General features: G+C 47.5%; 1 protein-coding gene across 6 annotated transcripts in view; it reads left to right on the forward strand.

The window, feature by feature from the left end:
• Nucleotides 1-19331, forward strand: part of KPNA1 (karyopherin subunit alpha 1) — a 155912-nt gene that overhangs the window by 109349 nt on the left and 27232 nt on the right. For 5 of the 6 annotated variants that reach the window (XR_003370207.2, XM_026660199.2, XM_026660197.2 and 2 more), the window contains exon 11: nt 1536-1661. The exons of the other annotated variant lie outside the window; for it this stretch is intronic. Coding sequence is in view for 4 of the 5 variants with exons in the window: in XM_026660199.2 (XP_026515984.1) it covers nt 1536-1661 (126 nt within the window). In the remaining variant the exon portion in view is untranslated. The remainder of the gene's footprint in view (nt 1-1535; nt 1662-19331) is intronic. 6 annotated transcript variants of the gene reach the window in all.

Genomic DNA, 19331 nt, shown 5'->3' on the forward strand with positions numbered 1-19331 from the left:
AGGCCTCGTCGGCTGCCTTCGTGGCCCACGTCCCTATACAGGACATTTGTAGGGCAGCCACATGGTCTTCGGTTCACACGTTCACCTCGCACTATGCGATAATCTCCCAAACCAGGGATGATGCCGGGTTCAGCAGGGCGGTACTCTGTCCCGGGAACTTGTGAACTCCTACCCACCTCCAATGGATATAGCTTGGAATCACCTACTGTGGAATACACATGAGCAATCACTCAAAGAAGAAAAGACCGTTACCTTTTCCGTAACTGGTGTTCTTCAAGATGTGTTGCTCATGTCTATTCCACATCCCGCCCTCCTTCCCTTCTGCCGTAATTGTCTGGCAAGAAGGAACTGAGGGTGGGGAGAGCATGCAGCTCCCCTTATACCGCACCAGGCAGGCGCCACTCCAGGGGTCCTGGGGGGTGCTCCCCCCACTGGTACTGCTAGGGGGAAAACTTCCGGCACTGGTGCACGTGGCGAGCACGCACACCTACTGTGGAATAGACATGAGCAACACATCTCGAAGAACACCAGTTACGGAAAAGGTAACTGTCTTTTCCTAACCCACTAATTAGTTCGCTGATGACATATTGTGTATGAGAATACATCATTTTGATATATCTTCTTCAGTTTCATAACACCGAGTTCAGGTAGGAAGACCGGTTAATAGCAACCAGAAACATTCTGTTTCAGTTTAACAGAAGTAATTCTTGAGACAGTTGTGTGATCTTTCTAATTGTTACAGTGCATTGTTTATAGCCCGTATCTGAGGGTTATGTTAACATTGTTGTATTTAACAACCAGCTTCTTTCGTATATAACTCGGTCACAGAAATCCATTCTGGGGGGAATCTTGGTGTTCACAACTGGAATCCAGGAGTCAGTTACAGTGTGGACCAGGCCTCACAGGCTGAGACAGTGAGGCAGGGAACTAGAGAGCCAAAGAAATGCAGAGCGTATCTGTTTAAGGAGTCTCAGTGCAAAAAGAAAACCAATAAAAACAAAAAACAAAACCTCCTTCATGTTCATTAGGGCCACATTTGGATCCAGGACCTCACATTGTGCTAGGTGCTGTATAAATACGTATTGAACACATGGTCCCTGAACTGAATCACTTAATTTCTCTGTGCTTAATTTTCACTGTCCATAAAATGAGGACAACACTTATTTACTTAACAAGGGGATTAATTCCTATTTTGTGAAGTATTCTGGGAACATCTGGTGAAAAGTGCTAGATAAATGGTGATGGTCTTTCCTTTGAGGGATTTTTTTTTTTTTTTAATGTGGAGATATACCTATCTCCTAGAACTGGAAGGGACCCTGAAAGGTCGAGTCCAGCCCCCTGCCTTCACTAGCAGGACCAGGTACTGATTTTGCCCCAGATCCCCAAGTGGCCCCCTCAAGGATTGAACTCACAACCCTGGGTTTAGGAGGCCAATGATCAAACCACTGAGCTATCCCTCCCCACCTGTGTTCAAATGGCTGTCTTTTCTGGACACAGTCTAAGGTGTGTGTGTGTCTCTCTGTCTCTCTCTTCAGGTAATTCTGAATTGCTCAGCTCTGCAGAGTTTATTGCACTTGCTGAGCAGCCCTAAGGAGTCTATCAAAAAGGAGGCATGTTGGACAATATCCAACATTACAGCTGGAAACAGAGCACAGATCCAGGTAACTTACCCAACTATGTTCCTTTAGTGATCTTTGTCCTTCAGTCTAGGAGGAATGCCCATCAGGTGGCATTGCAATTATAGTTTATATATGACCAGCCTATATTTGTGGAAGGCTTTAACAATGCTGCCATCTCTGCTATGGAATTTGTTAGCTTAAAACATTTTAAAGTTTTTGGTTTTTTTTGTTTTTTTTTCACATTCAAACACTTGAGACGGGAGGAAAAGTTATGCCAGAAGAAAGCAAAATGCTATTAAATGCAAGAAAACAACATTGCTACAAAAAATCTGGAGGAAAGCCCAATCAACAAATAAACAAAACAAAAACCACTAATCCCCTGTGATCTCATCCCCTCAACACCCAGTGTGGTTAGATACACCCAATAGCCAAATTTTGGTTAAACACACAAACACTTCTTTACTTCACCACTTAATCTGGAAATCTACTCTGTCAAATACTTGCTTAATTTCTTCTTGTCTACATTCCCATTGTACCTCGTTTTAGCCTATCCAGCTCAAGTAAAATCAAAAACAGTTTTTACCAAGATATTGAAAAGTACTGATCCTCAAGCTGAGGACTTCTCCTCCCTGACTCTCAACTTTTATTCTTCTTCAAGTGATTGCTCATGTGTATTCCACAATAGGTGTGCGTGCTCGCCATGTGCACCAGTGCCGGAAGTTTTTCCCCTAGCAGTACCCGTAGGGGAGCGCCCCCCGCGACCCCTGGAGTGGCGCCTCCATGGTGCAGTATAAGGGGTGCTGTGCGCTCCCCTCACCCTCAGTTCCTTCTTGCCGCCAGTGAAGGAGCTTCGGAACTGCTCTGTTCCAGCTTGTCTGCATCTCTCCTCCAGAACTCTTGTTCGTTCAGTGTAGTAGTACCTGTAGTTAAAGTAGTTTGATTAGTTTAGTTTTGTTTAGTTTAGTTTAGTTTAATGTGCCTGAAGGACATAAATCCACACCGTGTAGAGGTCAAAGCATAGGGGTTTATTACACACAGCGCTGGCGGAGTGTCACCTGGCTTATTAGGCTCAGAGACACTGTCAATCAATTGATTACAATGAAATATATAGATTTTCCATGGGCGGGGGAAAGTGACGGGGTAGGCAGTTCCACACCCCAGGATAGGTTTTGCAGCAAGACAAGATAGCACATTAGCCAATGGTTAAAAGGTTACATAATGTCTCCGCCCATGGTCTCAAATTAGCAAGTTAACATTTAATTAATACTTTGATAAAATGTTATTAATATAAAATATATATGTTGAATTCTGATTTGGGGTCCATAGGAATGGAGTAACTCCTTTGATTGTCCGACAGGTACATGTCTAGGGGATAAAGCAAAGAAACAGTGAAAGCATATGAAAATAGAGATTGTCTCCTTTATGTCTTAAGGCAGGGCATTGGTCCCTTGGAAGGGAGGTGGAAGGATGCCATATCATTATAGTGACATGTGCCAATTTTCATAAACTCAAGGTTGGATCTGTGGGAAGACTGTTTTCCCTTCAGGAGAAACACAATAGGAACAGGGATTCTTTGTTCAATTTGAAACATTGGATGAAACATAATTATTCAGTTATTGCTTCAACATCTGGCATTTCTACTGACCAAGCAGATCTTAGCAAAGGCAATGTTATTTTGTTTACCTCAGCTTTCTCTTAGCTGATCACTATTAGCTAGGCCTCTGGTCTCCAGACCAAACTCTGGACTTTGGGTCTGAAAAAGAGCTGGCACAATCCATATACCAGGTTGTTATATAACATGCATATGGATTTTAACCCTTCAGTGCCCGAGCCGGGCATGCCCCGTGCCCCGGGTTTTAAGTCATGCGACACTTGTAGGTGACCCGTGCCAGTGAGTGATCCGCACGCGGACTGTTTACACTGTTTGGGTGAAACCCATCTCAGCGATCGCTGCAAAATTTGCAAGTCGTTCAAGTCTCAGACCAAAAGAGAGAGAGACATTCAGCTCCGGGCCATCCTGATGACCCCGTTGACCCCGGCTCCGGCATGCCACTCCGAATTGGCACCGGGTACCGTGGTGTCGACGCGGCGACCCCCTGGCACCATCTACCAGTTGGCACCGCTCCCTGTCTGCAGGGCATGCCAAGAAAGCTAAGAAGAGGCCTTCTCTGCCACGGCACCGGGGCAAAACTGGGGGAGAGGCTAGACCCATGTTGGGCAGTCCTTGGTCCCCATCAGCCTCCAGGCCTCCGACTCAGGTCGAGCGGAGTAGCCCGGCCCATTTGGAGCAGGCTTCCCCGGATGTCCGGATGCCCTCCACGCCGGAGGCCTTGCAAGCGGCCTGGGACATTATGCCCATGCCAGTACCAGGGGCACTGCCAATGCTGGCTCCGCAGTCCAGAGGCAAGCCACCGCTGGGATCTCCACAGTCGCCACCCGACTTGGTACCGGTCACAGTTGAGGGAATGTTCCCGACGCCGTTCACCACTCAGCAACCGTCCCGTGCGTAGTCGACCCCCACCAGGTTGTCCAGTTGGGTTCCGACTGACAGAGACTCCAGGCACCGCTCCGCCTCGAGGAGCGGACACCGACGAGACTGAGGCAGATGCCGCCGAAGCCCCTCGGAGATGAGGACCTATCGTAGCCAGTCACAACATGAACATTGACGTCGTTCCCGTTCGTCGTCTTGCTCCCGCAGTCCTGGGCGTCGATCACCATCGCGGATCTGCCCACCGGAGATGATCGCGGAGCAGCTGCTACCAGTAGTACCATTCCTCCACGTCAGGGTCACGGTCTCGTGGTCGGCACCGCTCCCGGCACCGCCGCTCCTCCCAGTCCAGGGACAGCAGCAGGGCGTACGCCAGCCAGGCCTCCCTTCGTAGTCGTCGATCGATGGGACAGGCCAGCCAGGCCGAACAGCCTGCTCCGCCAGTGCCACAGCAGGTGCAGTGGCACCGGGCTCCGTGGCCGGCACAGTGGTACCAGTGGGCCCCATGGCCCCCGACGCAGCCTCCGGAATGGCCGTCGGCCTCCCTCTCTCAGCCTCCCAAGGACGGAGGCAGTGAGACGTGCATCTTTGGCGCCGTGCCCAGAGAGTGATCAAGTGGTGGATCCTCCGGTGCTGGTGGACACGCAAAATACCGCGCCCGTCTCCTCACCCTCCCCTGATGAGGCGATTACAGCCCCTCCTCCCTCCGTCCTGCAGGAGGACTCTAAATCCCACCAGGAACTATTGAAAAGGGTGGCATCAAACCTCAACCTTCAGGCAGAGGAGGTGGAGGAGCCCTCGGACTCCCTCTTCAACATCTTATTCGCCTCAGTACCTGTCAGGGTGGCCCTGCCACTTCACGAAGGGGTGGCAAAAATTTAAAATGCCTTGGGGCAAACCCCGGCCTCCTTGCCCCCCATCTCAAAGAGAGCAGAGTGCAAGTACTTTGTGCCCGCCAAGGGACATGAATATCTATACACCCACCCTGCCCCTAACTCCCTGGTGGTGGAGTCAGTCAACCACAGGGAGCGGCAGGGCCAACCAGCCCCTACTCCAAAAAATAAAGACTCAAGGAGGCTGGATTCATTTGGGAGAAAAATGTATTCGTCCTCTAGTTTTCAGTTACGGGTGGCAAACAGTCAAGCTCTCTCGGGTCGGTATGAGTTCAATCTGTAGGGCTCTCTGCCCAAATTCAAGGACTCCCTCCAGGAGCGTGACAGGAAGGAGTTCAAAACTCTGGTGGAGGAGGGTACAGCGGCTGCCAGGGCAACCCTGCAGGCAGCATTGGATGTGGCTGACATGGCCTCCGCGGTGTCCATGAGAAGGGCATTGTGGCTCCTGCTGTCTGGGCTGTTCAGTGAGGTGCAGGACCTCCCGTTTGACGGCAAGGCTCCGTTTGTGGAACAGACGGACATAAAACCGCATGGCCTCAAAGTCTCCCGCACTACGCTTAAGTCTCTTGGCCTCTATGTTCTGGCTCCGGCTAGACCTAAGTTTAAGCCGCAGCAGGCTCCCACGCAGGCCACCCACGCTAAATACGAGCCTTCTTATAAAAAGTTGCAGGACTATAAGAAATGCCCGTAGGAGCAGTCCCGGTCCGCCCCCCAGCCTGGGTCCTCCAAGGGCAAACAGGCGGAGAAATGGCAGTTTTGACGGGACGCCCGGGGGTGACCTACCAGTTCATATCAGGGATCACCCACAATAAAGCTTCCCTTCTCCAACCAGTTGTGTGCTTTTCTTCCGGAGTGGTTGCGGCTGACCTCAGACCAATAGGTCCTCAGCACCATCTCCCGGGGCTACACCATCCAGTTTACCTCTACCCCGCCCAACCACCCTCTGCCCCGTCCCTCCTGGGGGACCCCTCTCACGAGGCTCTGCTCGAGCAGGAGGTGGGGCGGCTCCTGGGCCTAGGAGCGGTGGAAGTGGTGCCAGCGGAGTTCATATGCAAGGGGTACTACTCCTGCTATTTCCTTATCCCACAGGCCAAAGGGGGGCTCAGGCCCATCCTGGACCTGCGAGGCCTGAACCAGTTCATGGTGAAGCTCAAGTTCCGCATGGTCTCTCTGGCCTCTATCATCCCCTCCCTGGATCCCGGGGACTGGTACACCGCCCTCAATCTGCAGGACGCGTACTTCCACATCCATATATTCGAGGGGCACGGGCACTTCCTCCGTTTCACGGTTGGGCAGGAACACTACCAATTTACGGTCTTCCCGTTTGGCCTGTCCACTGCCCCCAGGGTATTCACAAAGTCTATGTCGGTGGTAGCGGCCTACCTCAGACGCCATGGGGTCCAGATCTTCCCCTATTTGGATGACTGGCTGGTCAAGGGCAGCTCCTGGTCGCAGGTGCGGGATCACGTGGCACTCCTGTCCACGTGCACCACTCTGGGCCTGTTGGTGAACAACACCAAGTCCACATTAGTCCCAGTACAGCGCATAGAGTTTATCGGGGTAGTTCTGGACACCACGTCGGCCAGGGCCTCCCTATCACCGGACACATGTCGGCGTGCACATATGTGGTTCGCCACACCAGACTCAGGATGAGGCCCTTCCAGCTCTGGTTGGCCTCGGTGTTTTCCCAGGCCCCAGACATAATGGACAAGGTCCTCACTGTGCCCGAGCCGGTGATCATCTCCCTACAATGGTGATCCTCCCCTGGAAACATGCTCCGAGGGGTCCCATTCAGATGCAGGCCCCCATCGATGGAACTGGTGTCTGATGCATTGGACCTGGGGTGGGGAAGCCCATGTGAGGGACATTCAGACCCAAGCTCTGTGGTCTGCTCAGGACCTGGCCTTCCACGTAAACATCAAGGAACTCAGGGTGGTCTGGCTGGCTTGTGTGTCCTTCCGCTCGCATCTGGAGGGCAGGGTGGTCAGGGTTCTCATGGACAACACGGCCTCGATATTTTACATCAACAGGCAAGGCAGGGCCTGATCCTCTGCCCTCTGCCTGGAAGCCCTCAGGCTGTGGGACTTCTGTATAGCCCATGACATTTGCCTCCAGGCCTACCACCTACCGGGCACCTGGAACTCGCGGGCGGATCGCTTGATCCAGGACTTCTCCTCTCAGCATGAGTGTTCTCTCCACACAGAGGTGGTGCACAGACTTTTCCAAGAGTGGGGAACTCCCCAGGTGGACCTGTTCGCGACTCGGCAGAACCGTCAATGTCCCTAGTTCTGCACTGGGGGGGGCTGGGACTGGGCGCTATCCCCAATGCCTTCCTCCTATCCTGGTCAGTCCAGTTTCTCTATGCCTTCCCCCCATTCCCACTGATCGGCCAGGTCCTGGAAAAGATAAAGACGGTCAGGGCCCGGGTCCTCCTGATTGCCCTGGCGTGGCCCAGGCAACATTGGTACAGGACCCTCACGAGCCTGGCGGTCGTCCTGCCAGGGCTGTTGCCATCCCGCCCAGATCTGGTCTTCCAGGACCAGGGCCGCCTCCTACACCCCAACCTAGCGGCACTCCACCTCACGGCGTGGCTGCTCAATGGTTAGGCCGGGAGGAAAGGATGTGCTCAGAAGGGGTTCAGCGCGTCCTCTTGGAAAGCAGGCGACCCTCCATGCTTCGAGCCTACTTGGCAAAGTGGTCTTGGTTTTCCCGATGGGTGGCTGAGCAGGGCATTTTCCCCCTTGGCTGCCATGATCCTGCTCATTTTAGACTATCTCCTTCACCTTAGAGCCCAAGGCCTGGCACCCTCATCTGTCAAGATGCATTTGGCGGACATATTGGCCTTCCACACGCTGGTTCGGGGCACACGGTATTCTCCCACGCTATGACTGGCCAATTCCTTAAGGGATTGAATCGTCTCTTCCCATAAGTTAGGCCCCCAATGGGACCTGAACTTGGTGCTGGCCCGGTTGACGGGTCCCCCCTTTGAGCCATTAGCTACATGTTCCTGGTCGCACCTGTCGTGGAAGGTAGCCTTCCTGGTGGCGATCACATCAGCTAGACACGTCTTGGAACTCAGGGCCCTGACCTCCGAGCCCCCGTACACAGTGTTCCATAAAGATAAGGTCCAGCTCCGTCCACATCCTTCGTTCCTCCCGAAGGTGGTCTCCGCCTACCACGTGGGTCAGGGCATTTTCCTTCGGTCCTCTGCCCCAAGCCCCATGTGTCCAGTGAGGAGTGCCGCCTCCATACGCTGGATATGAGACGGGCTCTGGCCTTTTACCCGGAACAGACTAAGCCATTCAGGAAGTCTTCACAGCTGTTCATCTCCTCAGTTGAATGCATGAGGGGTCAGCCGATCTCCACTCAGCGGCTCTCCAACTGGATCACCTCGTGCATCCATACCTGTTATGACCTGGCGGGAATCCCTCTGCCGTCGATTGTAAGGGCACACTCGACTAAGGCACAAGCCTCATCTGCCTTTTTAGCCCATGTCCCCATTCAGGTCATTTGCAGGGCTGCCACATGGTCTTCCGTTCACACGTTCACCTCGCATTATGCGATCGTCTCCCAGACCAGAGAAGACGCTGGGTTCGGCAGGGCTGTGCTCCATCCCGAGAATTTGTGAACTCCTACCCACCTCCAACAGATATAGCTTGGAATCACCTGTTGTGGATTACACATGAGCAATCACTCGAAGAAAAGACAGTTACCTTTTCCGTAACTGGTGTTCTTCGAGATGTGTTGCTCATGTCTATTCCACATCCCGCCCTCCTTCCCCTCTGTCGGAGTTGTCTGGCAAGAAGGAACTGAGGGTGGGGGGAGCACGCAGCGCCCCTTATACCGCACCATGGAGGCGCCACTCTAGGGGTCGTTGGGGCGCTCCTCTACAGGTACTGCTAGGGGGAAAACTTCCGACACTGGTGCATGTGGCTTGCACGCACACCTATTGTGGAATAGACATGGGCAACACATCTCGAAGAACACCAGTTACAGAAAAGGTAACTGTCTTTTACCATGCTGTCTTCAGTGCTCAGTGTAGGAACAAATTTCATTTAAAGGCCATGTCTACCCTACAGAGGCTGTGCTGGCAAAGCATAGCTATGCTGGTATAGAAACCCCCCCCCCAATGTAATCACAGCATATACCAATAGGAGGATAAGTCCTGCTGGCACAATAATACCACCTTCTCAAACAACATCAGCTATGGTGACAGATGCACTCTTCTGTCAGCATAGTTGTGTTTACGCTGGTGATTTTGGCGGCTTTGAGCCTGGGTTAGGGTTGTCCCTCAGGAAGAACTCTCCAGAATTGTCTACCTCCAATTTGCACTTGTAACAGACTGCAGGTCTCACTTTGTGGCAGAGCTTTCACAGGATTTAAAAAATATTTTAAACTAAACGTCTCAAGTTTCCTCATTGGCTTTGAGGTTTTTATCTCAAAACTGCCTGTGACAGATGGCAATTTCCTGCAGTATCCTGAATAAACTTTATTGAATTAAATTACACTTTATTCAATTAGGTTTAATATCTCTGGGGTCCGTTGTATTAAAAACACAATTGTTTGTGTTATTGTAGGATTGTATGCAACTTTTCTAGGGACATGACTAATGTAAATGTTAGGAACATCAGAGGACTGTTTGGGACAATATGTGTGAAGTCGGTTTTCTAGGAGGCCTTTTGAAGCTATCCCCTGAGGAGAAGAACCCATTATATACTGATTACCTGCTCCTGGAAACTCCAGATCAGAGATCCCTGAACTGTATAAAGGTGGACTAAACTTTTCATGGGTATGCTAGTTCTGAGCTGAGTCTGTTCTGCATTCTCCATCCTTAGAGATTTTTAAGGCCCGGCTTGACAAAGCCCTGGCTGGGATGATTTAGTTGGTGTTGGTCCTGCTTTGAGCAGGGGGTTGGACTAGATGACCTCCTGAGGTCTCTTCCAACCCTAATCTTCTATGATTCTATGGACTTGTTGACCACAAAAGCAACCCCCTTTTGTGTTTGAAAGACTCACCTGGAAGAGCATATGTTGGAGGCAATTGGGGTGATCTCTGGTAAGTTTATTAGTATGCGTATAGGTTTTTATTATTTTAATATGTTTTCTCTGTAATGGTTTTTACCTTAAGAATAAAATAGGCTTGCATAGGAAGTGCTGGGTGGTAATTTATAACTGTTGGCAATTACACTGTGTACCATCTCTGAGGGGAGAAACAAACAGGCCTGTTTAGGCAGACTATCTTTTGCTGGGAATAACAAAGAGAAGGCAGGGAATACTGTAATCAGAAGGGAGAGAGATGTGGGTCTCAACCCATGAGAGGTGGCAGCCAGGGGACCCTGAGAGTGGGTGCCCTTGCTGAACCACTAAGGGGAAATACAGGTGTAGTTGCCCTCAAAAGAAAGTAGGGGTTGGGGTGGAAACACCTTTCTTTCTGAGGACGGTTTGAAGGACAGCACTTTCAGCTTCTCCCCCATCAGAAATGGCAGACAGCAGGTGGTGGTGAAACCAGATCGTAGGCTGTATGTGGATGAGGTCCATGCTGAGACAGTTGAGCAGGCTGCATGGAAGCTCCCTCCTCTGAGACCAGGCCAGAAGCCTGCTATGGCTTCCGTAGTCAGATCAGCTGAAGGAGTATTCCCACCAAACCTACAGAGGAGAATAAGATCACTCAGACTAAACATGGATGCAGTAGTTTGAATCCTGAGAGTTTTGCCTGCAGTTTCCTATTGTGCTGTTCTGTAGTCAATAAGGAGCCCATTGTGAGCATCAGCAAAAAAAAAACCCTGCATAAACTCTGTTTTAAACTAGATTTCCCAAGCAACATTTTCGGGACTGGTGCTTTACCTGACTCCAGTTTGCTGTACCGTACATTCAAAATTACCAAAGACACATCTTAGGGGCCTATGGCTCCACCTGAAGAAACGGGAATTGCAAGCTAAAATCTGATATCTTTCTCAGTTTTTTGTTGGTAAGCTCTTTGAGGAGAGCATAGACACAAAGTAGACACTGAGGCGGTAGACAAGGGGATAAGTCTGTCTACCCTTCCAGTGAGAGAGAATCTTCAGACTGTCTTATCTCGGCAGGTGTTTGAAGCCACTGCTCCTCCAGGTTCTAGCAAAGAGATTATGTGGTAGGAGGATGCCATTGCTGCCTTTCCTGGTAATAGGAAGAGCAAGAGTCTGATTCTCTGGAAAACCATCCAACCCCAAAAGCTTCTTTTGTTTGGGGTTTCCCAAGTCTGAGCAGATTTCCTCTCCCCTTCCCCCCATGAGGGGCACTTCAGGGTGGGCCCTCACCTGAAAGTAAACCACTTCAGGTACTTGAGATAACTAGTGAAGACTAGCCAAGTCAGTAGAACTAGCTCATTGTCCGAGGGACAAGCTTACCTTTTCCCCAAAGTAAGTTAAAGTAAACCAACACATCAATGAAACCATTCATACCATCACAGGATGGAGAGTGCAATAGTCCATCTCCTAGACATTGAAACAACAGAACCAGTTCCGTGCAGAGACAGATATTTTGGACAATGCACAAGATTTTTTGTGATTCAAAGAGAAACTGGCATGCAACCAACTTTAGATCTCGGGTCTCAACATGTCCTTAAGGAGATCAGTATTCTAGGTGGAAATACTTAAATCCATGATTACATCAATAAGAATACGAAAATACACCTCCTGGCGATCTACTGAACATCTAGTCAGGGAGAGTCACCATAGATAACTTAGCTTCTGTTAAGCATTTTCCAAAGCAAGAAGCATTTTCCAAAATGTCCAGAAGGGAGGTACTCAACTTCTACATGGATATTCACAAATTGCCATTTTGTCCCTCCCTTCAAGTGAAATGGATACATATCTACTCTTGTCTGGACAACCTTCTCATGTTATGCTGGGTCCAGCAGCCATTGCGAAAAAACTTCAGGGACATGGCTTTGAGTGAATAAGTGGAAGGGGCAATTACAGCCCAGGTTAGGCATGTACTCCAGGTTGAGTATAATCTGTCTCACGATATGGACCATCAACTTCACGTCTCCATTTCCAGCAGATGATTCTTCAGAATAGCGGTGTGTATATCGCTGTTAAGAAAGTCAAAAATCTTCAGCACTGTCTTATTCATGTCCTTGGCAAAAGCTTACAGTCTATTACCCAGGGTTCTACATCAAGAAGGAAAGACAGGTTCAACTGGCTCAGCAAGACACAAGGGAATGCACTCTAGATCATCTAGCCTTTAGGTGCCTCCCAGACCAGGCTGGAAACCTATTTGCATTTAGGTCCAATTGGAAAACCAGAAGAGGTGTGGATATGAGATGTGAGGAAGACATGCAAAAGCAGAGGCTGTGATCCCCTATCTTTAACTGGAACCTCCTCTCAAACTCTCAACACATAACGAAAAAACATAGTGCAACAGGGACATATCCTAAACCAATATCCAGTGTTGTCCAATCCATTATCAGGGAAGCTGAGAGTAAGGAACCAAAGTCACTTAGTTTAAGAAGATGATAAACACCTTCCTAGCATCTCTGAGGAAATTCACAAATAATGTCTATGTATCACTTGAGTTTAGATGACGTTACGGGGAATCCATTATCAGGACAAAGGACATTCTAGTGTTTTTACATGATGGTTTGAGCATGGGAAAGACAAGTTAGTGACTGCAGTCATACTGCATTATAAGAAACCCGTGAGAATCTCTCATAACTGTCACATAACAGAATCCTGAGGTTTGTCACACATATTGGTCCTCTGGCAATATGCAGATTCTTGATCTACATATCCTAATATCCACCTTTCAGCTTCACAGTTGGCAGATCTCTTCCTCTTCTCACTGAAAGCATCATGCCCAGTCGACATAGAATATCAGAGTTGGAAGGGACCTCAGGAGGTCATCTAGTCCAACCCCTCTGCTCAAAGCAGGACCAATCACCAACTAAATCATCCCAGCCAGGGTTTTGTCAAGCCTGACCATAAAAACCTCTAAGGAAGGAGATTCCACTACCTCCCTAGGTAATGCATTCCAGTGCTTCACCACCCTCCTAGTGAAAAAGTTTTTCCTAATATCCAACCTAAACCTCCCCCACTGCAGCTTGAGACCATTGCTCCTTGTTCTGTCATCTACTACCACTGAGAACAGTCTAGATCCATCCTCTTTGTAACCCACTTTTAGGTAGTTGAAAGCAGCTATCAAATCCCCCCCTCATTCTTCTCTACTGCAGACTAAATAATCGTAGTTCCCCCAGCCTCTCCTCATAAGTCATGTACTCCGGCCCCCTAATCATTTTTGTTGCTCTCTGCTGGACTCTTTCCAATTTTTCCACATCCTTCTTGTAGTGTGGGGCCCAAAACTGGACACAGTACTCCAGATTAAGCCTCACCAATGCTGAATAGAGGGGAATGATCACGTCCCTCAATCTGCTGGCAATGCCCCTACTTATAAAGCCCAAAATGCCATTAGCCTTCTTGGCCACAAAGGCACACTGTTGACTCATATCCAGTTTCTCGTCCACTGTAACCCCCCTAGGTCCTTTTCTACAGAACTGCTGCCTAGCCACATGGTCCCTAATCTGTAGCAGTGCATGGGATTCTTCCATCCTAAATGCAGGACTCTGCACTTGTCCTTGTTGAACCTCATCAGATTTCTTTTGGCCCAATCCTCCAATTTGCCTAGGTCACTCTGGACCCTATCCCTACCTTCCAGCATATCTACCTCTCCCCCCAGTTTAGTGTCATCTGCAAACTTGCTGAGGGTGCAATCCACGCCATCCTCCAGATCATTTAATGAAGATATTGAACAAAACCAGCCCCAGGACCGACCCTTGGTGCACTCCGCTTGATACCGGCTGCCAACTAGACATGGAGCCATTGATCACTACTCGTTGAGCCCAATGATCTAGCCAGCTTTCTATCCATCTTATAGTCAATTCATCCAGCCCATACTACTTTAACTTGCTGGCAAGAATACTGTGAGAGACCATATCAAAAGCTTTGCTAATGTCAAGGAATAACACGTCCACTGCTTTCCCCTCCTCCACAGAGCCAGTTATCTCCTCATAGAAGGCAATTAGGTTAGTCAGGCATGACTTGCCCTTGGTGAATCCATGCTGACTATTCCTGATCACTTTCCTCTTCTCTAAGTGCTTCAGAATTGATTCCTTGAGGACCTGCTCCATGATTTTTCCAGGGACAGAGAGACTGACTGGCCTGTAGTTCCCCAGATCCTCCTCCTTCCCTTTTTAAAAGATAGACACTACATTCGCTTTTTTCCAGCCATCCGGGACCTCCCCCAATCGCCATGAGTTTTCAAAGATAATGGCCAATGGCTCTGCAATCACATCCGCCAACTCCTTTAGCACCTTTGGATGCAGTGCATCAGGCCCCATGGAGTTGTGCTCGTCCAGCTTTTCTAAATGGTCCCGAACCACTTCTTTCTCCACAGAGGGCTGGTCACTTCCTCCCCATACTGTGCTGCCCAGTGCAGTAGTCTGGGTGCTGACCTTGTTCGTGAAGACAGAGGCAAAAAAATCATTGAGTACATTAGCTTTTTCCACATCCTCTGTCACTAGGTTGCCTCCCCCATTCAGTAAGGGGCCCACACTTTCCTTGACCGCATTGTTGCTAACATACCTGTAGAAACCCTTCTTGTTACTCTTTAACATCCCTTGCTAGCTGCAACTCCAAGTGTGATTTGGCCTTCCTGATTTCACTCCTGCAAGCCTGAGCAATATTTTTATACTCCTCCCTGGTCATTTGTCCAATTGTCCACTTCTTGTAAGCTTCTTTTTTGTCTTTAAGATCAGCAAGGATTTCACTGTTAAGCCAAGCTGGTCACCTGCCATATTTACTATTCGTTCTACACATCGGGATGGTTTGTTCCTGCAACCTCAATAAGGATTCTTTATTATTCTTTGTCCCAGACTGTTTTGGCATGCTCTCAGTGAATTCTCAGTTATACGTTTTATCAAACACGGTAGTTCTTTGAACTAGCTACGTCTCTATTTCCAAGGCACCACAATCTTGCTCATATAATAGGAAGTGGTAGTGCTGCCCTTCTGCTTGAATTCAAACATCCTAAGGAAGTAGAAATGCATATGTTAGATGTGAACAAAGCCTGCAGAGGAATAAAGGTGTATATAGCAGAGGCATTAAAAGTCTGAGGTACAGATCGTCTCATTACTATGCACTCTGCAAAAAGCAGCAATTGGGGTGGGTGGCGGGGTGTTGCAGAGTGATCACACACATTTTATGAGGAGGTCTGTAAAGCTACTTCATGGTCTTCCATATCCATACTTCCTCTGATGCTATAACATCAGCATCCTCACCCTTGGTGATGCTGTGTTTGGTATAAGGGTGTTAGGTGCACAGGGTGCCCCCATAACCCTTAAGTTCCTTTTCAATTCTACAGGTGTAAATTGATGAACCTTCCTTGGAGGATTGCATTATGTCCAGAGTGTGAAGGGTTTTTTGGTTGATTAATTTGGTTTGTTGGTTTTGGCTATTGCTTACTTGTTATATTTGAAAAGAATGTGTGTTTCTTTACCAAATCCCTAAATTTCATGTCAATGCTTTGCTGCAAATGGTTTCAGTTGAGTTTTATTATAGTAAACCTTTTTTAGCTTTGGAGGCTGTCATTCTGGAGAGATCTTCCTGAAGGGCAGCCATAGGCCAGATTCCAAGCAAAGATCTGGTCTGCCTGTGGTTGTCATGGAGACAGGAAATACCCCATTGTGAAGGCTGTCCTAAAATCAAAATTCAGAGATAAGACAGAATTGTCCCTTTTCCAGCTTGATTTAAACAGCCCTCACAACTTGTGGTGAGTTAAAATTATTCCCTTCTTGGTATTTGGTTTTATTCACAAAAGGAACTCAGTGAAACACAAAATCCATTACAAACCTTCTCCTCGTCACCCCCTAAGTTTACTTGCTCAAATGCTTCCTTCCACAGGGCTGCTCAGCCTACACCATGGGTCCAACCTAGAGCTACTCCAACCTCACTTATATCCAGATGTGATAATGAGCTAACTGCACCATTAACAAAATTCACATAACTCTTTCCCAGCAAGAATACCTGCTTATAGAGATGGGGGTTTCAGGCAAACACTGCTGACCTGATTTTTAAAGAAAAGATTGTAAAAATGTTCCTATTCATTTTCTTTGTTCTTAATGGGATTTGACTCTTGGGTAAACTTTGCAAAAAATTCATCCTTGGGCAAAAACCAGGCCTAGAAATTTTTAGGCTAAAAAGAGAATTTTTCACAAAGTCCAGTAACTGAATGCACCTTTGTTGTGCTGGAGATCTTTATTACCAGTGTACTAGGTTAAACTGCACTGATACAAATTTACATGTGATTTAACAGGTGGCTAATATTTTAAGTATGAACAAGGCCTTAGAAACCTTTAGGCACCCCTTAATTAAAGTTCTGCTAGCACTCTAGAAGTAATCTCTCTCTTAATGCAAAACAGGATATTTTAGCAATCTTCTCTGCTGTTGCACACTGAGTAGACAATTAAATGTTTCAGTAAACCCAACATCCAGCAGCTTTACCTCAACCATATTAATTAACAAACAAAAACTACATTTAGTGACAGTTAAGATGACATCAGAACACATCCCATCCATCCAAATTCTTTAAAGCATGGAAATATGAAGTTGAGAGGAAAGACTCCTGCATTCGTGTCCACTTTCATGTTGCCTACCACACTGTCAGTAACACACTCCAAAGGCTTTCACTTCCCAGCTTGAAAAGATACCAAAAATCAATACCTATACCAACTTCATCAAACTAACACTCTATCAAAAAACCTTAGCATTGACTTCATTGGTGTTAAGGTAAATAACTTCCAAAATGCATGAAATGTGACAGTCGCATGCACCTATATGTACAATTGATATAACAGCATATGAGGTCACAGTTAAGTCTTATGTTGGAGATGGGAAGTGAATGCCTTTTGGAGTGTTCTGATGTGTTATCAACAACATTGTAGGCAATATGAAGATGGAAAGGAATGCAAGAATTTTTCCCCTTTTTATTTCCATGCTTTTAAAGTTTTCAGTGGATGGGGTGTGTCCAGATGCAACCTTATCTGTCATTAAGCATAGTTTGTGTTTGTTAATTTCTTAATTTTTATGCAGCTTTAGGTGTACCTCAGTGGATAGCTCCCCAGAGTCAGGGAGAAGGGGAGCTGCACCTGCCTGGGAATCAGAAGGAGAAACTGCGCTGCTGAAGCCAATCCTGACTGTCGACCCTTCTGAAGGGTATGAGAGGCTATAACATGCCTCGATAAATGTTTCTATAAACTTTTATTCCCATTTAAAAATTACGGAAAGTAAGTATACCAAGAGCAACCCTACATATATATCAGTGATGACATAACCTGTCGATCTGTCATCACACACATCCTGAAACACACCATAGCTTCTCATTGGACTTCTGGAAACTGGATACAGCTAGGTGCGGCTGCAGCAGCAGAGTACCTGTATTCCACCAGCAGGTACTCCGTTCCACCTTCCTCTAGGTACTCCATCCCTGCCACCATGAAAGCATACCTGTCAATCCTCAGTATGTGACACGTATAAATGTGTCAAATGCCATCTTGTTCGACCTTGGGAATTGAACCAAGGACCACCAGAATTTAAAAGCACAATTTTTTAAGTTGTGCTAAAGAACAAGGCTATGAATCCAAAAGTAATAACAGACTCATTTTCTGAATTGGGCATGGAGGGGCCCACAGCGGGAGCAACACAACATACAGTTTGACCTGTGGGTTACACAAGTAAAATGTGTAACAAATGACTGAAATGTGAAAAGCATGTATTTTGGGGATTCTTGCACCATAGTTTACAGATAATCAATATAATAAGATTCCAGGAATATCACTCTGTGTCACACTGACAACTATTATATCTATAGAGTCAGTGTGAAGGATGGAAACAGCTACAAGAATGTTTGAGGGCTCTTTCTGTTCAGAATATCACCAGGTTGAATCATCACTGGGTTTTGTGCTCTATTACCATCCCAATTTTAAGTTCTTAGCCATTTTGACTTCATGAATTATACTTTTGCAGTGTACAGTTATAGTAAGGCATGTTATATCAGTGCCATGCCAAGAGTCTGATTGTTGATATCAGAGATAACTCAACCAATCACTGCTCTTACTCTGTAGCTAATTTGCATGCAGCAGTTTCATTGGTTTTATGAGGGAGACTGCACAGATGATGGATTACATAACCCAACTGCCACACCTATAACGGCCACCCACACAAATCATCACATCTCCCATTGCAGCACCTCCCTCCTTTCTCTCTCCCCCCACCCCGAAACAAATCTGCACAATCACCCACACAGCAAGCAGATACAATAATCCCAAACACACTTTAGCCTCCCAGGGCAGCACACCCCTTATTCACCACCCGTGCAATTCAATATAAATTTCTCAGCACAACCCCGCTGCCAGCACCAGACACAACTCAACACATCTTGCAGCGCAACACACGCACACTTGCCAACCATCACTCATATTTACCATGAAATCACAGATGTGAGCAGCAAAGCCATGGGTCATCACTAGTCACAATTAAGTACAAAACCTGTGTGAGGTCTTCTCACTGTGTGAATCACATGCAACCATAACATGCCCCACATAGGCAAGTACCAGGGTTTGAATCCCTTCACTTTCCATTTCCTAGCATAGACTCTTACTACTTGAAATACATGGGTAGCTTGTATTGCTAATTCTTTTGTAGATAGCCAATGGAGCATTTGAGATATACTTCCTCAGTGGGTTACACAACTTTTTCTAGTCAGTGGTAGAATACTGAAGATCAGGAATCCTGGATTGTATTTCTGGCTCCTGGACAGGAGTGTGGTTTAATGTGGTTTGAAATGTGGTAACTAAAACTTGTTCATTCAGTCTGAAAGGCAGTACAATGCAGTGATGACATTTGTCATGTTTACAGGCCTGGGTTCTATTCCTGGCCACCTGTAGTGATCTTGCATACGTTTTTTAGTAATTTACTTTTTTAAATGGATTGGGGTTCATAGGCTTAGTGAATAATAAGGTGTCAAGACCAGGATGTGGGCAGTCTGACCTAGTGGTCGGAGCAGGAGTCAGGCTGGATCCTATATCAGGAGGTCAAAGTCTGAGACAGGCCAGAAGGTAAACCAAGATCAGGAGGCAGGCAAAGTCAGGTTACCATGAGATCAGCAGCAGTCAGTAGGAGCAGGTATTGCAAGGGAAGCAGTCTGAAGCAGGGAGAACCTTGTTGTGCAGACAAACTTTGTGTTTTTCTTCTGGGTTTATATTAGGGCTGTCGATTAATCGCAGTTAACACACGCGATTAAC

This window comes from Terrapene carolina, unplaced genomic scaffold, assembly GCF_002925995.2.
Source record: "Terrapene carolina triunguis isolate 2854851 unplaced genomic scaffold, T_m_triunguis-2.0 Scaffold740, whole genome shotgun sequence".
NCBI classification, from domain to species: Eukaryota; Metazoa; Chordata; order Testudines; family Emydidae; genus Terrapene; species Terrapene triunguis.